General features: G+C 42.6%; 1 protein-coding gene across 1 annotated transcript in view; it reads left to right on the top strand.

Moving 5' to 3' along the window:
• The first annotated feature begins 994 nt into the window (after positions 1-994).
• The window catches only part of LOC126480675 (odorant receptor Or2-like), a 74,640-nt gene continuing 48,205 nt past the window's right edge, over positions 995-27,429 (top strand). Inside the window, exons 1-2 of the mRNA XM_050103899.1 lie at positions 995-1,380; positions 14,744-14,843. Of these exons, the coding sequence (XP_049959856.1) occupies positions 1,184-1,380; positions 14,744-14,843 (297 nt within the window). The 5' untranslated portion in view covers positions 995-1,183. The remainder of the gene's footprint in view (positions 1,381-14,743; positions 14,844-27,429) is intronic.

Genomic DNA, 27,429 nt, shown 5'->3' with positions numbered 1-27,429 from the left:
TAATGGTCTTTGATTAACAATTCAATCCTAACTCTCCTCGTTTGTTTCGTGAGATGAGAAATATAATTTCTATCGAGGGGAGTATTCTCTTTGAAATACGATTTCTACAGAAGACTGGCCACGAGGAACTAGCCACCAGAATGGATTACTTATTTGTCGGTGGTGTTTAAATCCGGTAGTGGAATATTAGCGATCCTGAGTAATTGACGTAGAGCCGATGCTGTGAGGTGTGCACGTAGCAGTGACGTAAAGGCAGTCTCTTCTCTGCCTTGTGCGAGATTAATTACGGGATTTTGTTACGCTAATCAAGAATTCTCTGTGATCTCCACTGAGGTTAGTCCAATCGTCCGTAAACAGTGTTACAAATAACTACGTCGGTACCTGTATTGATCTGTGTTGCTCGTTATAAGTACCACAGACGTGGCAGGGAAGATCGTAGGGACTTGAGAGAGCGCGTCCGTTCTTGTCATTTGTGACACTACCGGTGAGATTTAAGATAAGAAGGGGTTTTCTAAAGCTCGGTAGATTCCGTTGTGAGCTAGTTTTTCACCTGTATTGTCTTTGTCCACTAATGGGCTGCGATCTGGAAGAGACGGAGCCGCTGACGTGGCAATACACGGCGCACTCAGTACTCAAGTACGACCTGCGCATCCTTCACCTCCTTTGCTTGTGGCCACTCCCAGGCTCGCTGTTATTCCGAACTTTGACAGCGTTCTTTATCGCGCTGTGCTTGGGGCACTTTGCAGAAGCGGTGGTCAACCTGTGTACGCTAAGAGGCGACATGGAGGCCTACACGCTGGCGCTGTCCAACGTTTCGGTAGTCATAGTAGGCGTTCTTAAAGTGACATTCTTCCTGCGTCACGAGCGCAAGTACTGTCGCCTGGTACGTTGGCTGGACGCGTTAGTGGCAGCCGAGAGGGAATCCGCTCACGGGCGGCCGTTGCTTGAGGCTATATTCCCGGCAGCCCAGAAACGGGCCGTTCGCATAGCGAGGGGCTTGCTCTTGTACAATTGTTTCCTGCTCTCTATCTGGTTGACGGCACCCCTCGCCGCCCCACCGGAAGCTAGAATACTACCCCTGCAGCAACTCCCTTTCACGGACGCGAACGCTTACCCCCTGTATGAACTCTCATACGCGCTACAGGCTCTATCCGTAATCTTCGTCGGCTTAATCAACGTGCATATGGATTGCTTCTTCACGGTGACTATGATCTACACTGCCGCACTGCTCAGAAGTTTGGCCTCGCGTCTTACCGACCTGCAGGCGCATGACACTCTCCCAAGAGCAAATGGCTACGGGCGGGGGCAGAAGACTGCGACAGCGGACGAGATGTACGGCGAATTATGCTTTTGTATCAGGACTCACCAGGAAATCACAAGGTAAGCAGAGGTGGAGAACATGTGCTAAAAAACAATTTACGAGGAAACGCTTCTAACGAAAAAACCACTGAGCATGAAAGGGTCAGGTTTTGGAGGAAGAAGGTTATTTTCAATCTGAAGATTATGGATCAGTCTTTTTTTAATCCTCCTAAATGGTCGGTCGTCGAAGCCGACAAGGTTGATTTCAAGCGGGGGTAACTCTCCTGTCGGAAAGATCACAGCTCGTGGTAGAACATTTTCCATTACATGATGGGACGATACAGCAGTCAGTGATAAACGTTTCAAAGAGGCAAACAGTCTTGGCTGTAAAACAGGCTTTATCGTTTTATATTTTGCCAATAACGCGTTTCTTATCGTTTAACGCGTCGTCAGATTGGCTGGCACAGCAGGTGTTAAACACATAGGCTGCCGTCCATGCAAATGTGCCAGCAGGAAAATACCGTTCTCAATATTTTAAGAACATTGCGTGGTTGCCTGATGTAAAATAGTGTTGGTCTAAAATACATAAAAGACCTCAGTAGGTACTTGCCCTTGTCGAGTTTTAAGAGACTTCGCGCAGTGCCCTTGCATAAAGCGCAGTGGAAGAGACGCTTAAAGCTGGATCAGGCACACAGGGATGCATCAGAAAATGTAAACATGGCACTGTGCGATATCTCTTAAAACTCAACATGTGCAGCTACCTCTTGAGGTCTTTCAAGCATTTTAAACGTGACTTCCCGTATACTCCACACTATTTTACATCAGGGCACCACGCAGTGTTCCTAAAGTATTGACAACGGCGTTTGCCTGCTAAGACATTTGCAAGGACTGCAGCCTATGTGTTGACACCTGTTGTGAAAACCAATATGCAGAGCCCGTAAACAAGGCGAAGCTCGTTATTGGCAAAATATAAAATAATAAAGCTTGTTTTGCAGGTAAGACTTTATCTCTTCAAAACAGTTCGTAATAATTGGCAGAAATCCATCAAACAGAAATTATATCTGGCGCTGCCCAAGGAAGTATTATAGGCCCTCTGCTGCTCATAATCTATATTTAGGGATTTAGCAGACAATCTGAGCGGCCCTCTTAGATTGTTTACAAATGATGCTGTCGTTTTCCGTCTGCTAAACCGATGAGAAGATTATAAGTAATTGGTTCATAAAATGGCTCTGAGCACTATGGGACTTAACATCTGAGCTCATCAGTCCCCTAGAACTTAGAACTACTTAAACCTGACTAACCTAAGGGCATCACACACATCCATGCCGGAGGCACGATTCGAACCTGCGACCGTAGCAGTCGCGCGGTTCCGGACTGCAGCGTCTAGAACCGCGTGGGCACCGAGGTCGGCTCATAAGTAATTGTAACAAACATTATTGTAAATGTTTATTCTTCATGCCTACATATTTGCAACCCTCTGCTGCTTTAGGGCTCCGAATTGCAGCGCGTAACACGGCGCTGTGTTCGTGACCATGTCGGTGTGTGAGCAACAGCGTGATATAATCGAGTTTCGAATTCTAAGAGTTGGTCCACATATGGAGCAACCTCTCTTTTAGCTTGACAATGCCAGGCCACGCTGCGACGTCTGCAACAATCCGACGCCTTCGGTTCACTGTCATTGATCATCCTCCATACAGTGACAGCTTGGCCACATCCGATTTCCATCTGTTTAAAAATACCTTCGGGGACTTCACTTTGATAGCGATGAAGAGGTACAAGCAGAGGTAGGGCTATGGCTTCGTCAAAAAGGACAAACATTCTGCATTGACGGTATCAACAAACGCGTCTCTCCTTGGTGTTTATGTGAAGTCTTCGCCTGGGCTACTACGTCGAGAAATACATATGCAGAATGAATAATAAAGTTGTAGAACGTTAATAACGTTTGCTTTATTTGAAAAGCTTTGAGAGTTTTCATCGTTATGTTCCCGATGTCGTTTGAACTGTGTGGCAGGTAGCGAGAGTCCTTGCCGGAAAATCCTGTTCAGACTGGATAGTTAACTCGTAAACGAGACTTGTCGCGTGGTCCACACAAGAAGAAATCAAGTACGGTGCGATCAGGTGACTACGCTGGCCACGAAACAGTATCTCCTTTGCCTATCCACTTTTCAGGTGTTCGTGAACCCTCAGTCCAAAGTGAGTTGGGGCTCGATTACGTTGGAACCACATCTGCTGACAAATAACAAGTGGGATATGTTGCAGGAAACCTTGATAACACGTTTCTGATAAACATTGTGCACGTTGGTGGATTTAAGCGGGGAGGAGGAAGAAACGTTTTTCGCTTACAACTTTCGGATCGGTCTTTTGCGGATCAGGGTCCCTTACGTCAAACTGATACACTAACCCTTATCAATCGTCTGTGAACGCTTTTAACATCGTCAAGGAATCGTACTGTATACTCCGCAAGTCACTGTACGGTGCATGGTGGATAGCACATCACGCCAATATTCTCGATTTTCTTTTATACTCCACTCGCATGTTGAGGGAAGGATTCTCTGTATGCCTCTCTCATCTCATTCCCATGACCGCAACTCGAGATACACGATGGTGGTAGCGTAATGGTTGCACAGTACTCTTCGAATTCAGCTAACGAGGTTTAGAGAGAACTACATCGTCTTGCTTTCGAGTATTCTCATTTAACTTGCCCAATCATTTCTGTTACACTGTACACTGTACCTGTACAGACGTGTTAGGATCCTACCAGTGCATCTGTCGTTTCTATTCGCTTTCACAAAACCTGGTTTAACGTGATCGTCCCATTTCATATAGCTTTCCAGTATTACCCTTATTTGCTTATGCAATTCGACGTGCTCAAGTGGACTTTTCGTCATACTAATAAGCATTATATTACATTAAATTAATCTACAATTAAAGAGAGTCCTTATTCATTACGCCAAGCGAAAACTTTGTGCAAGTCTTCCTGCAATGCCCTACGATCGTCCAACGGCGCTACTTTCCTGTACACAACTCCATCTTGAGCGAAAAACCTTATAGTGTTGCTGATCCTGTCTGATAAATCCTTTATTTAACCTGAGAACGCTAGACATTCTAATACACTTCCTGTGCCCTCACCCAGTGTTACTTTCGCTTCTGTGGAACATTTTCCGTCCAAGGTAACGTAATGGGTTCTATTAGTGAAGTACTTCTCGAACACTTCACATATACTTTCTGATCAAAAGTGTCTGAGCAGCCCTGTGTAGTACGCAGTTGACCACTAGATGTCGCGATATGTGGACCCGCTAGTAGAAAAGGAGGTGGAGACTATTGTGTTGTCAGTAGGAAAGTAGTAAAAGGGGAATGGGTCGATTAAGAGGTCTCAGTTACTTCCAACGTGCTCTAGTTTCTGGATGATACCTGAGCCACGAACTTATGAGAGGTCTTTTACACCCTCCTAAAGTTGCCAAACTCGGCAGTTGATGATGTGATTGTGTCACGTGGAAACATGAGGGAACAACCATAATTAAATAAAGATGGACTGTGCTGAGGGACAGGGACCGTCGAGCATTGCGGAGGGTGGTTGCAAAAAAATTAATGAAATCAGCGTCAGGAATCAGGCGAGAGTTCCAAAATGCTAGAAAGAGTCCAACTAGTACAATGAGTGTGTTTAGGAAGTTAAAAAGAATGGTGTACAATGGTCGTTAGCTTCTCAGAAGCCACACATTTCTGTAGTCAACGCAAACTGACGCTTGATGTGGTGAAAAAAGCGACACCACTGCACAGTCGATGAAAGGAAGCGAGTTGCATCGAATCACTCTATATTTGGTGGCATTCCGATGGCAGGGTCTGAGGCTTGGAGAGTGAACCGAAAATGTCACCTGCCGCCATGTGCAGCGCAGTCACTCAAGCAAGAAGGAGGTGGCCTTATGTATGGCGTAGGGGTGTTTTTCTTCGTTAGGCTGTAGTTCCTTTATTACGCATAAGAAACTATTGTATTCAGATGTGACACATTTTACAGCATTATGTACTGCAAAAAGCAGAGGAAGAGTTCAAACTAAGGAAGATCAGTATCCAGTTGCCAGCGCGGTGGAAGAGTTCGGAGACGATGATTTTTTGAATCATTATGACAATGCACCCTGTCATAAAGCATTTCGGTGCGTTATTCCACAATCATTAACGTCAAGGACGCTATGCGTTTGACTTTAGCCGCTAAGAGCGCTGCCGTCGAGTCAAGTAAGTGTGTGAACACGGCACGCGTGTCGCCAAGGATTCCCCATGCCTTGGCTCCGGACTCCAGCGTTCAACATCACTAGCTGCACTGGCTTCGACTCTTGAGGAAGAATGGGCTACCATTGCTCCGACGATATTCAAGCGCCTCATTGAAAGTGTCCTCAGCAGAGTTCAAGGCATTATAAAGCCGAGGTTGGACAAATCTCGTATTGATGTCCACTAGTAGGTGCCCGGATGGAACTGGTCAGATAGTGTATGTTTTTTGCATATTTTCTAGATTTATTTCCTAACTAATTGGCTACAAATGGTTCAAATGGCTCTGAGCACTATGGGACTCAACATCTGAGGTCATCAGTCCCCTAGAACTTAGAACTAATTAAACCTAACTAACCTAAGGACATCACACACATCCATGCCCAAGACAGGATTCGAACCTGCGACCTTAGCGGTCGCGCGTGGTTCCAGTTGGCTACTCTCTATTTAATCATGTGATGATATAATTCCAGATCTTTAACTTAACAAAGGTGACATCTATAATAATATTAATAATATAAGAGAGATGTGTTTTGCATACAGTTCTGCACAGCGTTTTTGTGCTGCTCTTCGATTCCCTTAAGTAGAGCCATGTACGAGTTGGGTATCGTCCAACTACTCCTCAGTAAACCTATCCAGTAGTGCTGTGCATGACTCTTAACGTACAACTAACCCTGCACGAAAAACAAATCCGAGGCAGAACCGAGCAGATTCCAAGTTTGAGGGCGAAGAGTAAAGTGTGCTTTTCCGTTGTCAGCAGCAGTAGCGTGACGGGCTTCGAATGAATTTCTATCCAAACAAGATATGAGGAGTCTTCAACCGACATTTGCACTGGTGCGTAGATATTTCCAGTTAAACAGAGATATAAAAACAAACGGGCGTAAGGTATAAGAGGAAACGCAACTGCTCTGTTATGAACCACATGAGACCACCGGTACCTTATACCAGAATACTAAGGAAGTATCCCTGCACAGCTTTCTAAATTTTGTTAGTGGAGTTCCGTTTGGCCTTACACACAGTCAGTCCAAACACCTTGAGATGAATAAATAAGACGGTTTCTTCTCCTACTTCATCCAAGTGAGAAGTAATGATACCGTCGTTCACTGAGCGTGAAACACAACAGGAGGAAGTATTATTGCTTCTCACATGATCTACAGTGATCTGAGTTGCATGATTTGTCTATGATTTCAATCTGCGGAGTCGAAAGACGCGACGATTAAGTGATCAGGAAAACAGTAAACTTACGAAGTATTTCGACGCAATATATGCAGAGAACAACTGCACAGCCACTCGCGAAAATGTCCTTTAACTGATTTAAATATCCTGTATTTATGTCTTACACAATATTTTCATGTATATGAAAATCCTGTGACTTTAATATTGAACGCATTTACTGTCAAACATCGAAGTTGTCTTTGGAAATTGTAAAATCTGACGTTACGAACTGAAACTCGACTTGCATCTGTTCTAATTTTAAACAATTGCCTTTTGCTCTTAAAACACTTACACCAAAAATACGCAGTGAGTACGGAATTTAATCTGAAACAATTCAGTATCTTCCTTTAGCACAGGTGGAACAGAGCCTGTCGCCATAAACAGCCTTACTAACAATTAAATGTGTAAACGTTTAATACAAGCTTCTGCTGCATATGAAGCTCTGTGGATGTTTAGCTGAAGTTGTCACTCAACAAAGTTAATTTTTCATTGAATCCTTTGCTAAAAATGTTGTACTTACAATGTCGTTGCCTATTTCTAATGTTTTTCTTTTTTCAGTGTTGTAAGAACTATGTAGTAATAATAACATGTCTTCCTTCATCTAACTGTATTATTTTTATGAATTGTGCTACAGACTTAAAAGACATGAAATGTAATGACTGATACATATACGTACGGTAGATTTCATGTAACAGTTTTTCCATGAAGATACTAAAGATCTCATGCTCTGACTATGGTACTAGTGTGGTCACTATAACTAAATGCAACGGTTGTGACGGTGAAAAATACAGTATCGTTGTTTTCTAGATCGAGGAAGGAAAAACAGTTGATGACGAAAACCATATACAACACAATCTTCTTGCTACATTTAAACTCAACAATCTATGATAGAGGAACGCTCTATGGAACGCTACGGATTTTTCACAGATCTGAGGAAGTAACCTAATACAGCATTCTTGCAGGTACGTTGTGCTGCCACCTATCGCCAGGTACTCCATATCAGCGACCTCAGTAGTCATTAAACGTCGCGTGAGAGCAGAGTGTTCGCTCCGCGGAACTCACGGACTTCGAATGTGGTCAGGTGATTGGGTGTCACTTGTGTCATACGTCTGTATACGAGATTTCCACACTCCTAAACATCCCTAGGTCCACTGTTTCTGATGTGATAGTGAAATGGAAACGTGAAGGGATACGTACAGCACAAAAGCGTACAGGCCGACCTCGTCTGTTGACTGACAGAGACTGCCGACAGTTGAAAAGGGTCGTATTGTGTAATAGGCAGACATCTATCCAGACCATCACACAGGAATTCCAAACTGCATGAGGATCCACTGAAAGTACTACGACAGTTAGACGGGAGGTGAGAAAACTTGGATTTCATGGTCGAGCGGCTGTTCTTAAGCCACACATCACGTGTGTAAATGCCAAACGACGCATTGCTTGCTGCAAGGAGAGTAAACATTGGACGATTGAACAGGGGAAAAACGTTGTTTGGAGTGATGAATCACGGTACACAATGTGGCGATCCGATGGCAGGGTGTGTGCATGGCGAATGATCGGTGAACGTCGTTTGCAAGCGTGTGTAGTGCCAACAGTAGAATTCGGAGGCAGTGGTGTTATGGTGTGGTCGTGTTTATCATGGAGGGGTCTTGCACCTCTTGTCCTTTTGCATGCCACTATCGTAGCACAGGCCTACATTGATGTTTTAAGCACCTTCTTGCTTCCCTCTATTGAAGAGCAATGCGATTGCATCTTTCAACACGATAATGCACGGCCTGTGGCGGAGTGGTTACACGACAATAATATCCCTGTAACGGTCTGGCCTGCACAGAGTCCTGACCTGAATCCTATAGAACACCTTTGGGACGCTTTGGAACACCGACTTCGTGCCAGGCCTCACAGACCGACATCGATACCTCTTCTCAGTGCAACATTCCGTGAAGAATGGGCTGCCATTCTCCAAGAAACCTTCCAGCACCAGATGGAACGTATGTTTGTGAGAGTGGAAGCTGTCATCAAGGCTAAGGGTGGACCAACACCATACTGAATTCCAGCATTACCGATGGAGGGCGCCACGAACTTGTAAGTCATTTTCAGCCAGGATACTTTTGATCACACACTGTAAATCAGAATACTTACACTAGGACTGATCGTTTCCGAATAACATGTGTCATCGTTTGCGAAGGTAATCATTGAGGAACGGAGGATCATTAGCAAAAGAAAACGAGAAAACTTTTTTAAAAGTATTAAACTTGGTGGCTTCCGGCACTCCTGCGACAAGATAAGGCCACGTAGGATTGCTCAATGCCGCGTACTTGGTTTTTACTCATCTTGTCTCACGCGTTATCTCTGAAGTGTAGGTAAGCACATTGCAACCAACTTGCGGTAGTATTTTGGAAACGATTGCATCTTTTCTCTCTGATGGATGAAACATGAGATGGGGGAAGGAGGAACTCAGAAATCCGAGAAAAAGTATCCAAAGCTCGAAAAATTCAAGTGCATGCAAAGAAACTAACGAGTTCTGCATACATAGTAGTGTGCCTAACAAGGGCGTGTGCAGCGGGGAAGACGGGAAGACAGCTATACCCCCGAACCTCCAGAAAAATAAGCTTCGAAATCGAACGCAAATACTCGCCTACCACACAGGCAGACGCATAAATTCAGTATCAGTTTGGCAACAACCTGTAATGGTTATAAATTAGTAGAAAGTTTACGCAGAGCCACTTGACGTGAAATGTCAAAATATTCGACCGTTTGCCGGTATTCCGATTACACCTGAAGACAACAGTTGGCACTGGATTCTATAAGCCTGGTGTAGCATTGTTCCTTCAGTTACCGTTGTTTCGTAGGAGTCCGTACGTCAGTGGGGAAAAAGGGAACCCTTATATCATCACTTTGTCGTCCCGTCCGATTTCCTGTCTGTCCGACTGTTAACACCTTTGTTTCTCCGGAACGGGTAGAGATATCAGGTTGAAATTTATGTAGCGTACTAAGGTTTAAGGTCTTTTGACAACACGAAAAACTTAACCTTCTAGGTCAATGCAGTCAAAAGGTACGATAATTTATGTCTCCATATTTCGAAACTTGCAAACTGACTCGTCAAGATATATAGGGTACTTCCCGTTGACTTAGAATGGTAAAACTTGGCAAAAAGCAAGGTTTCGTAGTACAAGTAAATAAAAAATCCAAGAATTGTTAATTTGTAATTACATTACACAAAAATATTCTTTTGCCATTTGTTGTCCGTTTGCCTGTTAAGTCTCCATTTTCTCATGGACGGGTTAAAGATATTAATTTGAAATTAATGCCAGATACTAAGGTCAATGGTCCCTCGGCGTTGTGAAAAAGTTAATTAGAAAAGTCAAATGGTTCAAATGGCTCTGAGCGCTAAGGGACTTAACATCTGAGGTCTTCAGTTCCCTAGAACTTAGGACTACTTAAACCCAACTAACCTAAGGACATCACACACAGCCATGCCCGAAGCAGGATTCGAACCTGATACCGTAGCGGTAGCGCGGTTCTAGACTGAAGTGCCTAGAACCGCTCGGCCACCATGGCGGCAAGTAGAAAAGTCTCTGCGATCAAAAGATACGCCCATCTGTAAATACCCTCTTTTCTCAGTAATGGCTATAAGAATCAAGTTGAAATTTATGCGAAATACTAAGGCCTACAGTCCGTTGGCTATGCAAATAATTTGAAGACAATGCAGTCAAATGATACGGCCATATGTGTAACATATTTTGATACTCGCAGACTCACTTATCAAAACCTTTTGATGAACTATCTACACACGTAAATAAATTTGTTCGGAAACTTCAGAGCGCGAGTCCTTCTCGCACTTGTCTGGTTTTTCTAGTTTTACTAGCTACAGTGAAAAACTATTAAAAATGTATGTACGAAATGAATACGCATGTATCTGTACGTTAACTGCGTGAGATCAAAATCGTATGCACGAAACTCAAACGATTCACCTGCAATTAAATACGTTGAACGTGGCTGGTACCTATTATAAAGTAGAAATATTAGTATATTTGGTGATTAATATACACAGTTTTGATTCTTACTTTGTAAAAAATTGTATTTCATTTTCTCCACCCATACCTTTCCCGAAACTTATATACAATAGTTGCTTCCTTCCGCTCCCCCCCCCCCCCCCCAATCCCCTCTTCCACCACACCACTCAGGTCAAAAAAATGGTTCAAATGGCTCTGAGCACAATGGGACTTAACATCTGAGGTCATCAGTCCCTTAGAACTTAAAACTACTTAAACCGAACTAACCTAAGGACATCAAAGACATCCATGCTCGAGGCAGGATTCGAACCTGCGACCGTAGCAGTCGTGCGGTTCCGGACTGAAGCGCCTAGAACCGCTCGGCCACAACGGCCGGCCACACAAGTCAGCTCGCTTTAGTGCTCTTTGCTCTTGATTAAGAGTTTCTAACATTCTGTGTGGTGTCTGTTTGTTCTAAGTCGTGTCTCCCTACCACTTTCGCGCAACGACGCTCTGAGCGTGTTTTTTAGGGAATTGACTAGTTTGAACCTGGGACCTGTTGCTGGTAAAGAGACGCCAGACCACACATGACATGTAGAGTTCAGAAGAGTTCAGTGAGACTAGCGATGATATAATCAAATACTTAATGATTTCAGCGTCAGCTCCACTGCACTCCCTGTAAAAGAATCTTAATACTAACTAAATTTAGTGGAAGGGGTTCAAGGCTTTCCTATTTTTAATTAGCTGGTAAAATAACGTCGAAAAAGCAGTTAAGTTTACCATTGGAAATTTTATTCTACTCACAAAACATTGTTTATAAATTGCACTATTGATAAAAGGAAATATTTTAATACAGGATGATAAAAACCAAATGCGTTCAACAAAAATTTGAACGAATATTCCCTGAATGGGTTTCCAAGTACTACAATGTATCGAAGGATGACCTATGCCATATCACATCTATAACCTAAATTTAAGTTAAGTTTCATAAAAGAGAAAACTATCAAAATGGTCTACAGTGACCCTCAATTATCTTTAATTACTTATCTAACTTGTCGTAAATTACAGTGGCTGATGTGGTTTCTTAATAATTATATAACAGAAAAATCATCGCGTTTCAGATTTTTTACTTCAAGTAGCAAACGTGAACACCGTGAGGTTTAATTGACGATCGACACTAGTATTACGTAAAAAGAGGATGTAACAGATGAGACTTCTGCAGTTCTGAGTGAAGCCTTATGCGCTCAAAAATGCGGCATCGCATGCGTTCATTACCTTGTCGGTGTTTAGGCAGGGTCAGGGGGCGGCGGGCGGCGCAGCTCCACACAGCTCGCCGTCTCGGAAGCAACTCTCTCCTAACTTCTCTTTACTACAATTTACCGAAGTTGGTTTAAAAAAGCTATCTGGCTGTGTTTTCAACTGACCAATCAGGGTCTCAATGTTAACCTTAAGCTCCATCTACAAAAATTCTGTCCATCCAATGAGAAACGTTATACTTTTCGTGGTGGGGCAATGTTTTTAACATTTGCAACGTAACAGAGACGCGAAAAAGTCTCACGCTAAAACTTGCGGGTGTTGTGGCCCTTTTAGTGTTATCGTAAGATCTATACTGTTCTTCTGGAGGGCTCTATCTTTTAACATGGGCTGGGGGTGATCTTGGCGGTCGGCTGGCGACGTGGGTGTCCGTCCCATGTCCTAGGGCCTTCTCGCTTACACGACTCTGCTCTCGGCTTCTGTTCTCATTTATCCCCTCGGAACTGCGTCTGTTTCACGGTGGGAACGTATGACATGCATTTAGGCGTTCTTGTGTTAGTCTGTGGTATTCCATTTGCTCACTCGTTGATCGTATTACTTTGGTTAATTTAATGTCAGGATTTATTCGGAGCTATGTGACATACTGCTGGATTTGCTTATCATGTCAGGGTTTTCATGGAAGGTGTTGGATTTGCCTGACACCTTACAAGTTGCCCCCTCTAAGCTCGTTATGCCTAAGGTTCGGAATTCATTTCTTGAGATTAGTGCAGGGAACAAAATTGTAAAACATGCACTGTCGGAAAAAAATAAGTGCACCCTTTTAGAGGTTTCAATTTAGTCAAGATTTATAGTTGTAACAATGCATATGAAATACATGAAATGATTACAATTACAGATCAATAGCAGAAGTGGTTCTGAGGAATCAGGTATCGAACCACGTTCAAACACCAATATTAGTATGTTGTGTGCCCTCCAAGGACGGCAGTGCACATACTGACTCCGACATCTGGTCATTCGGACAGTTTGCGAGTGATGATGATGATGATGATGAGCGTTTGGCGTCATTGGCCGGGAGGCCCCTCGCGGGGCAGGTCCGGCCGCCATATCGCAGGTCTTATTACATTCGGCGCCACATTGGGCGACCTGCACGCCGGATGGGGATGAAATGATGATGAACACAACACAACACCCAGTCCCTGAGCGGAGAAAATCTCCGACCCAGCCGGGAATCGAACCCGGGCCCAGAGGACGGCAATCCGTCACGCTGACCACTCAGCTACTGGGGCGGACAGATTGCGAGTAATGTCCTGGGATACGTCACGCCACGCCTGCTCAACCTGTTCACGTAGTTCTGTGAGGGTTGTTGATTGACGAGCCGCACGATTTACTTCTGTCTCATCATACCCCACACATGCTCGATTGGAGACAAGTCCGAAAATTGTGCTGGCCAAATTGCTGCATGTCTCGCAGAACACATTTAGTTTCACGTTCAGCGTGTGGTCGAGAAGTATCCTGTTGGAACAACATGTCACCTTCCTGTTGCAAGAAAGAGTGTAATAACATTCTGGACATACCAAGCTCCGGTTAATGTCTCCTTCAGAAACACCAAAGGCGAACGAGAGTTGTAGCTTCTCGCACCCCTGACCGTAAGGCTCCGGATGGGGGCAGTGTGTCTTGGAAGGACGCACTCTGCAAGACAGCACTCACCAGGTCTATGTCGTACGCGCAAGCAACCATCACTTGCGTGCAGGCAGAATCTGCTATCATCGCTGAAGACCACGGCGAGTCATTCCATTTTCAAGCGATCCTCAGACGGCGTCAGTCGAGCCGTGGACGTCGATGCTGTGGTGTGAGTCGAAGACGGGCTATAGGTGTGCGGGCCCGTAGTCCTACAGCTAATAACCAGTTCGCAACAGTTTGTGTTTCACGTCTGAGCTCACAAGCCGTTTTATCTGTGCTGTGGTAGCTGTATGGTCTGCCACTGCTGCCGTTACAATTCGATCCTGGCGGGCGTCTGTGCTGCCTGGACATCCAGAACCTCGTCTACGGGTTTGAGAATATTCACATGACGCTACTAAGCATCGTTGCCCAACTGTACCGTACTTGTGTGGTAGTTTTCCGAAAGGATCTTCCTACCACTTCGAGGGCCACAATTTTCACCCCTTTCCTCAGTTAGCTGTAGCAAGCGAGTGCGTCTCCCTGGCATAGTTGCCTGCTGGCTTTACGCGTTTGTGCAGTACTGAGCCTTCTATCTGTGAGTATTCCCTATTAAGGGTAGACACAGACGGGGCTCTGGTAGCTATGCCACTACGCTACTGCTGGCGGACGACGTTGATACCATTATCAGTACATCCACTATCATCTAGGTGGCGTGTGCCATCATCGCATCAAAGGCGACGTTGTCTTTCTAGGTGTACTAACTTTTTTCCGGTAATGTATTTAGTGGTATGGTATCAAGGAAAACAACTTTTACATGATATGCTAGGAAACAGCATTATAGCGACATAAAACATTAATCAATGACGAAAATGTGTGACTGTTACTTTGCTCCCGAATCAGTTTGAAAAACGAACTAAAGAATCGCCAATGTTGATCTCAAATAAAAAAGGTGGGGTGACTCGAGGTGATAACATAATAATCTGCAACGCCTGCTTTATAAGGCAGAAAGACTGAAACGTAATTTTCTAGTATTTGTTCATTTATTAACAGAAATTAACCTTTTTCAGATTTGTCCAGCACCTGGAAAGCGTCATGAACCCCATTGCAATGATGCAGTTGGCTCTTGGTGTGTTCGACGGCTGTATGTTGATTTTCCCAGCGGCATACGTAAGTACAATGGTGTTCATAATATACGTTTTGTGGCTATAAGAGCAATCATAGGCACGAACTCGCACAGGAGAATAACAATGCTTTCAACAATGGTATACAGGCCTGAACATTAAACCTTATCATGAGAAGATCTAGAATTCCCCATCCTTTAAATGACCGACGATCAATGTCAGAAAAAAGAAGTCCTACGAAATTATTTTGTAAGGCCTCACACGTGCTAGAGATTCAAAATGTGTTGCATGTGCTATCTTTAATATTTAATGTTTCGAATACACAAAGTAGAATCTTGTCAAGTTTTGGTTTCCAGTTACACAGTGTTTCGATGTGACTTTTCATTTGCAATGTATTAAGGAGACGTGTCATCAAAGCAAAGTTATGTGGGATGGGAAAGACCCACCATGGTTCGACAGTCTTGTCAGAAAGCTACCTCGAAAGCAAAGATTGCTTGAGTACAGATTTAACTGCAGCAAAAGCCTTGTAGACAAACAGAAAGCGAACGAAGCCAAATTAACTTACGGAGAGCCAAGCGCGAGGAGTTCTACGAATTCGAAAGTAGAGTCCTATCAACCGACCGGGCAGAAAATGGTAAGAAATTTTGGTTTCATGTTAAATAAGTAAACAGATCAACGCCCTCTGTCCAGACACTCTGTGATTATACCGGCATCGAAACGGTGGATGGCATAGACAAGGCCGAAATACCAAACATATTTGTTTCAAAATTATTTCATGAGGAAAATAGTACGACACAAACCTATAAATGACAGAGAAAGCGAAATAAATGACCGCGGTACATTTCAGTAAACTGAAATCGCTCGCCAGATGAAAGGCGACTGGACCTGAAGGTATTCTTGTGCGATTTAACACAGAATATGCGAAGGAACTTGCAGTCTACCGTAGGTCTCTGGAGGAGCGAGGGGTTCCCAGTGATTGGAAACATATGCTGATCATTCCCGTTTCCAAGAAGGATTGTTGAAGAAAGGCACAAAACAAAAATTCTACGTAGCTGTCGTCAATCTGTTTTCAGAATTTCGAAGCACGTTTGATGCTCACGTGTTATGACATTTATGGAGACCGAAAAATATTCTTTGTAGGAATAAACAGAACTAGCGTGTGAAGTCCAGCTCGCACTGTTAAGGCACAGAAAGCAGTAAATGCCGGCGCCCAGGTTGATGCTGTGTTTCTCGATTTCCAGAAGGCGTTCGATACAATTCGGTATTGTAGTCTAATTAATAAACTACGAGCAATACGTGATACGAGACCGGGTTTGTTATTGAACTGAAGAGTTCTTGGCAGACAGAACAGAGCATGTCATTATTAATGCAGAAAAATCCGCAGACACAAAAGAAACTTCGGTCGTGCCCCAGGGAAGTGTTTTGGGACCATTACTTTTCACAATACGAAGAGTGATAAAAAAGTAATGGAATTCTTTTCTAGGTATCTCTGTTTTTTCAGCTTGTCCCCTTCAAAGAAATCCCCCTCATATATAACACACATGTGCCTGCGCTTTTTCTAGTCTTAGAAGCACTTCTGGAACTCACTTTTCGTTATGATGTTCAGCGATTCTGTTTTTATCTCCTTTATCAGCAAAACGACGTCCTTTCATTGTACTCTTCAGTCTCGGGAATAGAAAGACGTCGCAGGGAGTCATGTCTGGCGAATACTTCGGCTGAGGCAAGATAACGGTTTTTTCTTTTGCAAAAAAATCACGAGCAAGCGCTGAGGTGTAAGTGGGAGCATTATGAAGCATTTTCCACGAGTGGTTTTGCCACAAAAATGGCTCTGAGCACTATGGGACTTAACATCTTAGGTCATCAGTCCCCTAGAACTTAGAACTACTTAAACCTAACTAACCTAAGGACATCACACAACACCCAGCCATCACGAGGCAGAGAAAATCCCTGACCCCGCCGGGAATCGAACCCGGGAACCCGGGCGTGGGAAGCGAGAACGCTACCGCACGACCACGAGATGCGGGCGTTTTGCCACAATTCTGCTCGTTTTCTCCTGATTGCTTCACGCGAACACCCATGTATTATTTCTTACCGACTTACGACCGTAAGGTAGGAACTTAAGGTGCACTATACCATTGTAATCGAAGGAAACAGTGAGAAGAACCTTAACATGCGATCGATCTTGTCGAACTTTTTTCGGTCTTGGCTCTTGAGTCAGCTTCCGATGGGACGATTGGGCCTCGGTTTCGACCTCATACCACTATACTCATGTTTCATCAACTGTTCTTTACGAATTCTGGATCGTTGTCGACTTCATTCAGCAATTACTGAGCGATATCTGCGAAACGTGGTTTTTGTCGAAATTCAAATATTTCGGAACAGACTTTCGTGCTACACGTTTCGTGCCCTAAATGTCCGCAAAAAATGCTTATCATGAGCCAGAGGATATGCCGCATCATCAGCAACCTCTCTGATGATGATTCGTTGATTTTCAGAACCATTTTCTTTACTTCTTCCACATTGTCGTCAGTAATTGATGTGCTAGGGTGCCCAGGGTGTTCGTCGTTTTCAACGTCTTCTCGATCCTTTTTGAACGTTCATGCCACCGTAAGCTCTTGTCTTACTCATCAGACCAGCCAAAAGCCACAGTCAACATTTAGAATGTGGTGCTGCACTTTATACCATTTTTTCAAGCAAAACTTAAAGCAAATTGTTTTATTCATCTTTTTCGTAAGTAAAAATTCGCCGAGCTCCTTTGACTGTCAGCAGTAAAATAAATATTCAAAATAGCTGTGTACGTTCAAGATGAAAAAATGTTCTGAAACTTCAGGATCAAGTTTTTCAATAAATTGTCAGTAGCCATAAAAACTCTAGCTACTAACAAATATTCGGTTTAAGAGAAGCCTAATTTATTTGTCGGTGGTCAACTTCGACTCTGGTTCCCAATTTCTTAGTAGAACTGGTTACTTTATTTATTATTAATAATATCAAATAGCATGTTACGTAAAACCTGACTCCTTCACGTCTTCAGTGTAGTAATGCCATCAGTTTCACCTCTGTTCCTTTACAGGTACCTTTACGTACACATACATACTCTGCGAACTACTGTATGGTGCGCGACGAAGAGGTCCCGAGTTCGAGTTTTAATCTGCCAGGAAGTTTCAAGAGTACCTTGTATCACAATTAGTCACTTATTTTCTTTTTGTACTAGCATATGGAGCGAGCAGAAAACGACCATCTGTATGCCTCCCGACAAGTCCTAATTTCCCTTGTTATCGTAGTACTTATGCGAAATGTACCTTGACAGCAATAAAAGTGTTCTGCTTTCAGCTTCAAATGTCGGTCCTCTAAATTCTCTCAGTAGTGTTGGGCGAACCTACCATTAACAAATCTAGTAGTTCGTCTCTTCGCACGAACGTCTTAAAAATTTCATGCCCAGCCGATGTTGTGCTCGAACTACTTCACTTCCAATCACTAAAATAAGGATTCATTCTATGTTTCACCTTTGTTGTTGCTGGATTTATGTGAAATGATATTTTTTACAGTGATTTTCTTCTTCCACTTAGAATTCTTTGTTTATGCGACAAATCGTTTGCAACATTATTCTTTAGTATCTCAGTCATTTAACGTGTTCCGCCCATTTTAAATTTCTTCCGATTTGTTCGTCCACTTTTGAGTATTTATTCTTCGATCATCAGACATTGACCTTCGAACATGTAAATATCACAGTGAGCTGAAACATCACCACTGCCTGGTTAATACCGCGTTGGTCCATCTTCGGAATGCAATATTGCAGAGATTCTGTATGGTACTGGTTCGGCAAGTTCTTGGTAGGTTTCGGGAGGTATGTAGCACCAGATGTCTATGCAAAAGGCACGATGTTCCCAGAATTACGGGATGGTGGTCTGTGAGTGCCGTAGTGACTCAGATGTGTTTCATCGGGCTCAAGTCAGGTGAATCTGGTGGCCAAGACATCAACGTTGAGCTCACCATCATGCTCCTCAAACCACTGTGGCATGATTCTGGCCTTTTGACACGCTCAGTTACCCTGCTGGAGGATGTGATAGCCATCGGGGAAGACATGTCACGTAGAGATGCAAATTGTCCGCAATGATGTTCACATTGTCCACAGCGGTCATGGCGCCTGCAATTACTACCACTGGGCCCATGGAAGCTCAGGCGAATGTCGCCCATAGCATCATAGCAGAAGGCCGCAATACCACAGGGCATTAGTCATAATGTTTTGGGTCATCGATGTTGTTGTGCTCGAAAAGATGCTTCCACCATTTGATTGTATATAATGTGTTTCTTTCACTATCTGTATTTTAGTTCAAAATGGTTTAAATGGCTCTGAGCACTATGGGACTTAACTTCTGAGGTCATCAGTCCCCTAGAACTTAGAACTACTTAAACCTAACTAACCTAAGGACATCACACACATCCGTGCCGGAGGCAGGATTCGAACCTGCGACCGTAGCGATCGAGCGGTTCCAGACTGTAGCGCCTAGAACCGCTCGGCCACCCCGGCCGGCTGTATTTTAGTCTTAGGCCATTTTCAAGTGTTGCGGCGTCAAGAAGCATCCCAAAAATCATGGTCGAAAAATAAATATCAGGTTATGTAAACCAATTGTCTCGTAATTAAAAGTCTCGTAAGTATCTACAATACATAAAAAGAGTGGAAACTTGGATGTCTGACAAATGTAGTGAAGTTGTAATGCAAATTAGACGTCCGAAACAAAGGTGTAAGCTTCATTTCATTGTATATAAATATCAACTTGATATTTAGATGTGTCTACTTTTGATAGTTTGTGTGTATTGTATTCTGTGTATTGAACCGGGACCCTGGAAACGAAGGAGAGGCTTCGTCTCGACATAGCCCTCAGTGTTTTACATCCCCACAACAGGCCACAGCAGTACACCTACCCAACCACCGTCCTACACCGAACTCAGGATAATTGTGCGGTTTGGCGCGCAATGGACCCCCCCTCCCGGGGAACGTCTCACACCAGACGAGTGTAGCCCCAAATGTGTTCGCGGTAGAGTAATTATGGTGTACGTGAACGTGGAGACAGTGTTTGCGCAGCAATCGCCGACATAATGTAACTGAGGCAGAATACGGGGAACCAGCCCGCATTCTCCGAGGCAGATGGAAAACCGCCTAAAAACCACCCACAGGCTGGCCGGCACACCGGACCTCGACACTAATCCGCCGGGCACCGGCACGCCTTCCCGCTCAGGAAGCAGCGTGTTAGACCGCGGGGCTAGCCGGGCGGGCCTTTGATAGTTTACTTATGTGAAATTCCAACAACACAAAAATAATTTTACACCTCAGATCAAATTTTACGTACATAAAAATTTTGTATGTACTTCATTTCTCAGGGTTCTCAAACCCATTTGATGATAACGGAGACACATTGCAGCATATTTCTCTGTGCTACGTCACTTTATAAACTACGTGTGCGCCTCACACGGGATTTTACGTGCATATTTTACGAAGAAATATGACAAGAAAATTTCCAAACTTTTCCGAAATCGGAATCTTAGAAATATATTGTAAAAATGACATCCACTTTATGTGCATAGCGGCCTTGGAATCCGCGGCTCTATTTAATACCGTAAACCGTGTTTTTCGGGTGTTTATGTATAGCGGATAAAGATATTTGAAAATGGGAAGACGGCACTTTTAGATAAATGCGCAGAGAATATACTGTTAAAATGTGGGCAATTTTCTGCGGATAGTTTTTTAGATATTCGCTGCACACGGTTTAAAATGATGAAAAACTCTTTTTTCAGATTTTCTCATGAACCGATCGTGAACTAAATGGTACCTACATAAGCCCCTTAAGGTGCACCGTAGACCACATCTAATGCAGAAGGAAGCAACGTATCTCCTCGATTTGCCTAAGCTATAGGAAGGGTGTAATATTCATTCTTTGGCCCTGTACAGTAGGATAGTCACAATAAGACGATCCTTCTTTAGGATATACAAACGGTCGTTACCCCAAGGGCTATCCAAAACACTTGACCCTACCTTTCTATCACCAACAGAATCCGAGGTATGAGATCCGTAAAAATTCCGTTTTTCTGTGCGGTGTTTTGGAACATATTGGTAGCGCATGTTATCTCATGCCTACCGACATACGATTACAGTGATTTGGAGGCAAAATCTTTTCGAAAGTCTTACATGTTTGTGGTTCCAGGAAAAGAAATGCTCATCAGGTGCTGTTGTTGTGGTCATCAGTCCGCACACTGATCTTATTCAGCTCTCCACACCAGTCTGTGTTGTGAAAGCCCTATCATATCTGGATAACTACTGCAATCTGCACCCTATTGAACTGGATTACTCTAATCAAGATTTAGTTTATCTTTACAATTTTTAACCACTACACTCCATTCCATTACCAACTGACGATTCCTTCATGTTTAAGGTTGTGTTCTTTCGACCTATTCCTTCATTTAGTCAAGTTGTGACGCAAGTTTCTATCTTCAGGAGCTCGATTCCGTACCTCTTTATTACTTACTCGATCTAGCCATGTAATTTTCCACAGTCAGTTGTAGCACCACATTTCAAAACCTTCTACTCGCAACGTTTCATTTCCATGCAAGACTAAGCTTTGCTCCAATACCTTTAGAAAAGACTTTGTAACACTTAAGTTTACGTTCATTGTTAACAAATTTATCTTTATCAGAAATGCACTACTTCCTATTTCCAGTCCGCATTTTATATCGTCTCTACTTCGATCATCGTTAATTGTTTTGCTACCCAAATATCAAAACTCACTGAATAGTTTTAGTAACTCGTTTCCTAAAAAGCTCTACCTGCAGCACCTGATTCAGTTCGATTAAATTCCATTAGCCTCTATCTACTTTTGTTGATGTTTATCTTATATCCTCTTTTCGAGACACTACCATCCTGTTCAACTGCTCATCCGAGTCTTTTGCCGCCTCTGACTATATTAAAATGCCATCGGCTAACGGGAACGGTTCTCGTTCTACTCTATGAACTTTAATAATTCCCTTGTTGAATTTCTTCTCGGTTTCATTTAGCATTTGCTCAATATACACATTGAATAACATAGGCGAGAGGCTACACTCCTGTTTCTTTCCCTCGTCAACTACTGTCATTCGACCCTGGTAACTTCTGTATGATTTCTGTAGAAGTTGTAGATATCTTTTTACTCCCATGCAACCAACATTTAGAATTTCAAAAAAGTTTACTGCCGACAACGTCGTCGAAAGCTTTGCCTTTTTTCAGTTTATCTTCTATGATAAGTCAAGAGTGAGTTTGGCATCGCGTTTTACTACATTTCCCCGGACCTCAAACTACTATCAGTTTTTCCATTCTCCTGTAAATAATTCATGTTAATGTTTTGCAACCATGTCTTATTAAACGGATAGTACGGTAGTGTTCATATATGTCAGTACGTGACTTCTCCGCAATCGGAGTTGTTACATTTTTCTTGAAGTTTGAAAGAATTTCTCCTGTCTCGTGTACCTTGGGAAACATTTATGAATAAATAAAATATTGGACTTGAGTCTGAGAAACAAAAACGTCTACAATTCATGGCATGGGAAGTGCGCTACTTACAGACCAAAGGCGCTATGTGAATGTGATGCAGCTGTGTTATACCAACACCACATAGGTTGTGTTGCTTATACGGCTCGTGCACTAGGTTTTATTCCTTGATGTAACAGACGGTATCCATTATCATAAAAAGACGGTATGTCTAAGGATAATTCTTGGAGAGAAAAGACGTGAACTAACTAAGCATATTGCTCCGGTAGTTGAACTATGAATATGTAATTATTCAGAAGCAGTACAGATTTTTAGCATGAAGTGACATAATATTACACTGGAATATTGTGAAGATACTAAGAAAAGGTTTCTCCATAGAGGCGACTGATATTCTTTCGCTATTTACTTCATTAATCTTGTGTTAGATTCAGCAGTACGTTAGGACGGAGGGCGAACAGCTTGGATCTGCTTAGACGGTCGAGCCTGAACCACACGGTCTGCGGAAGATTCTAAGCCTCCGCAACGAGTAGCAAGTTTCTATCCCTGGCCCGTATTGCACTGAACGAAGGCTGACGATTGATTAACTAGCTTTCTATTTTCGCACGAATGTGGATAAATTTGTTAGAAACTGTCTTAATTCGTTGTTGTAGGTTTCACCGAGGACGGGTGCAAGTAACATCTTGGAGATAATTCTGAGGGGCTGTTGTCTGTTTCAGAGGACTTGTTTCGGCTTAGGTCTGTCAGAGTTCTCTCAAATTCTTCTTGCAGCATCATATTTTCTATGTCGTCTTCATTTGCTATCTGATATCACTCTATAATATTATCTTCAAGCTTGTTTCTCATATATAGACCTCTGCGTATGTATTCCACCTTTAAGCCTTCCCATTTTTACTTAGTATGATATTGCCACCTGATTCACACAGACGTTTCTTCAAAGGTCTTATTAAATATCCTTTATTGTCCATCTGCGTTTCCCATATTCGTGCGTAGTTCTACAAGCTTGCACTTCTTGTCCTGCCTTTTCTGATTTGCCACTCCTCTCAGTCTCATTTCCGTATCCGGATGTATTCCACATTACCTGATTCACTTGCTGAATTTTTTATTTTCTTCTTTTGTCAGTTAGATTCAATATCTCTTGACAGATACCATCACAAGGCTTTGAATGTAAATTACGAAACCAAACAAGGCTTGGGAACCTAGATGAAGAAGCTCATTCGTGGCTAGTAATGCATTGGCCCTATGGCGACCACATTATCGGTTCATGTTCTTTAACGTGTAGTGACAGGGTCATCATGGACCAACGAAAAACAGTGAGATGTTACTTGTTAATTTTAAAACAGAAAACACAAGCAAGAAAATACACATAACAGATTGCTGCAATGTAGCCTGTTGCCGTGGTACATTCCCTCAAGTTTTTCAGTCATTTTGAGGTATTGTTAGCGCACACTGGAAAATTGAACATGATTTTGTGGATGTTTGAGTATATACTCTTTCCCACTCTGATTAGTTTGAAATGAATTATGGAAAACAAATTTTATAAAGGCGAATTGAATGTGATCTATTTTTGTAATTTTTACGGAAAAAAAGTTTGAACTGATTTTGTGCAAATTTAGAAAGCAGTACTTAAACGATATTTTATATTGGAAAACCTGTTGCTAAGCTGTTGCGCCCGAAGTTACACAAGATAATGAGATAACATAAAAAGGCAAATTTAAAACTTTATACATTTGCGCGATTTTTCCAACTACTTTGCCTCAGTTCTCGTAGTATTGTTAGCCCATTTTGGAAATTAAATCCAGTGTTCTTGGGGGGGAGGGGGAAGGGGGTACAAAATACGTTGTTTCGAATAAAACTGGTTTTGAAAGTTAAATAGAGAAAGTTATTTGTAAAAGAAGTGTCTCAATACCCTATTTTCACCGTTTCTCAATATTAGATGAATTATTGGTGAATAGTAGGTGAATGAAATTTTGTATTCCACATTTTTGTGCTACCGAGATATTCATATTCGGCATGCGTTCACTGTAAGAGATACAAGTATCGGAAATTTACATTTTTTTTCCGTGCCACGATTTTTGCGCCCGACTGTGACTCAAATTATCTACTATTGCTAGACTACGTCACGTAATCAGTTGCGCTTTTCCGGATAAAACCATAGTTTTTCTAAGGAGATCAATTTGCAAAGTTTTGTAGAGCATAGTTTTCCGCAAAATCAAGTAAAAAACAGTGCATTTTATATCTTTTTACAATATCTTCAATTTTACACTTAATTTAGTCAGTATTGGAAGGTAGTAGCCAAAAGAAACTTTATATTTGAGAACTTTGCGTTGTTAGGTTACTACATTCTATTTTTCATGGTCGTCACACCTTTAGACCCTGAGATATAAGAAGCCAAACTTTGACATTTTTCGGGACCCGACTTTTTCGGACGATTTTGCTTAAAATTTTATGGCTAAATGTCGTAAAATTCTTTTCATTATTATACTTAAGAGAGCACAAAAAGTTGTACAAGATGGACAAATTTCATTTCATTCAAGGAACTGTTGCCCTTGATATAACACCTCAAAGTTTCCAGACATTCACTCTCGCTTTGCACAAAGTCGTTGATGGAGTCAAACGAATGACTATATCTTGGTCAGTATTGATTCGAAGAGCGTTAAACCTTACCAAAGTTCATAGGGGACTTGTGCGAATCTTAACACAAATTTCATGGAAATCCGTGATGGTCCAGCAGGAAAATGTTCCGAAATTCCGCGATTTGACATGGAATGCAAAATTGATTAATTGTAGTCTGTGCAAAATTCAACCAGGTGGCTTTCTCTTTCATTGCTCCCTCCCAGTCCAAGGTTTTTTGCTGTTTTTCTTTTCGTTCTTTCCCTGCCGAGTCCCAGTTCCCGATCACGATTAATTTTTCGTCTCACTTATCTACTTGAATAATTTCTTTTATATCATCGTAAATTCTTTCAATCTCTTCATCCTGTGCGGTGCTAGTAAATATGCCAACTTATACTACTGTGGAGAGTGGTGGCCTAGTGTCTCTCTTGGCCACTGTAATACGTTGGTTATGCTGTTCATAGTAGCTGACACGCATTCGTGTTTTCTTATTCGTTATTAGACTTACTCCTGTATCACCTGTATTTCATTTTGTGTTGATAATCCTGTATTGACCTAACCAGAAACCCAGCGCATTTCGCTAATTCTCAGTACACACAACTTGATTTCCCTTTTTAAATTCTCCAACCAACCTACTCGATTAAGGGATCCAACACTCCACGCTCCATTTCATAACACGCCAGTATTGTTTCTCCTGGTGACATCCTCATGCGTAGTTCCCGCTCAGAGATCCAAATACGAGAATATTTTATCTCTGAAATATTTTACCCTCGAAGATGCCACCATTAATCCTCTGGAAATGTATCGGCTGTAGTTTCCCCTTGCTTTGAGCATTTCGCAGTACCTTCAGGAAGCACATATTTTTGCGGCCTCTCCAGAGATACCTCTCCGTTGTAGTTGCACCTACGATATGACTTTCTGTATAGAAGAGGCACGCAAGCTGCCCTATCCCAGCAAGGTACATGGTTAGTGGTGGACATCATCAGTGTATGATTCTTATAAATCTTCTTTGCACGAAGAAGAATAAATCAAAGGATCAAACATTTTACGTCTTTCGTAGTCGCATAATATTCAGCAGTCCTTCACTGGAAATAAGTATACCTATGTCATTAGGCAATTAGGACAGGGGAGGTACAGGCCTTTTTCTCATTACTGTCTTCCTACGAGTGCATTTCTACAGATTCCTAGAGACAGAACCCAGATTTACTTTTGTGCACTATTTGATCAACAGTACTCGGAAACCTGTTAGTCCACGTTACTATGGTATGTGTCGATCTTCGCCTTTATGACAGTTCGAACTCTGATGGGAATACTCTGAATGAGGTGTATGAAAGCCTGTGGAGGAATGGCAGTCCCATCTTCCTCAAAAGCTGAAAGCTGAGGAGGTAGTGATGTTGGACGCTGAGGTGTGGAGGGAAGTCGACGTCGTTCTAAGTCATCCCAGATGGGTTTTATTGTATTCGTGTGGGGATTTTGAGCCGACTAGCCCATTTCACGAATCTTATTGTTCACAGTTCATTGCCTCACAGATGCTCCTTTACGACAGTGCATTATCACACTGATACAACCAAGCATCGTCTTCGATTTGTTTTTGTTCTGCACGCAGTACAGAATGCCGCAAATGTTTCTTATGCTTCCACATTTAATATTTTCTTAAGCGCAACAAGGAACCACACCCTAACCACGAAAAACGCTCCTGTACTGTAACACCACGTCCTCCGTACCACACTGTTAGTGTCACACATAATGGTAAGTAGCGTTTTCCAGGCATTCAGCAAATGCATACCCTTCCATTGGATTGTCACAGGGTATAGCGTGATTTGTCACTCCAAATCCCACGTTTCGAGTCATCCACTGTCCAGTGGAGTTGCTTTTTATCCCACCTCTAACGTAGCTTAGCATCGACTACAGAAATTTGTGGTTTATGACGAGGTGCTTGACCATTGTACCCTATTCTTTTTAACTTCCTACGCTTAGTCATTGCGCTGTCTGGACTGCTAGTCACACTCACGAGTCATTTCTTCCGCTGTTTCCATGCGATTTTTTTACAACCGCTATACGAAATCCTCGATCGTTCCTGCCCATCAGTAAATGATGTCTATCTAGTCTTGTTATAGCTGTCGTTCGCGTTCCCACTTGACAGTCTGATCACAAGCACATGACTTGGGCAGGTTTAGAAAGATCGAATTGCTCCTAATAGACTTGTTACTCAGATGGCATCCAGCGACTTGTCAGCGTTCGAAGTCATTGAGCTGTGCTGATCGACACATTCTGCTGTTACTGGTTCTCTATTGAAACGAAATGAAATGATCGTATGCTTCTATACTGACGCGTCCGTTTATTGTTACATCTAGTGGTCAGTTAGGCAGTACGTAGGAGTCTGGATACTTCTGGTCAGATACCGTATCTGCACTGATCTGAAAATATCTGCGCAACAGTGCAAATTTAGAAGGTGCGGGCTAGTTAGTTGTACTTTAACAGTGATACCCATCAAAATTTACAGATG

The sequence above is a fragment of the Schistocerca serialis genome, chromosome 5 (genome assembly GCF_023864345.2).
Source record: "Schistocerca serialis cubense isolate TAMUIC-IGC-003099 chromosome 5, iqSchSeri2.2, whole genome shotgun sequence".
In the NCBI taxonomy this organism is placed as follows: domain Eukaryota; kingdom Metazoa; phylum Arthropoda; class Insecta; order Orthoptera; family Acrididae; genus Schistocerca; species Schistocerca serialis.
The sequence above is the reverse complement of the archived record's forward strand: the minus strand, read 5'-3'. Positions and strand labels throughout refer to the sequence as shown.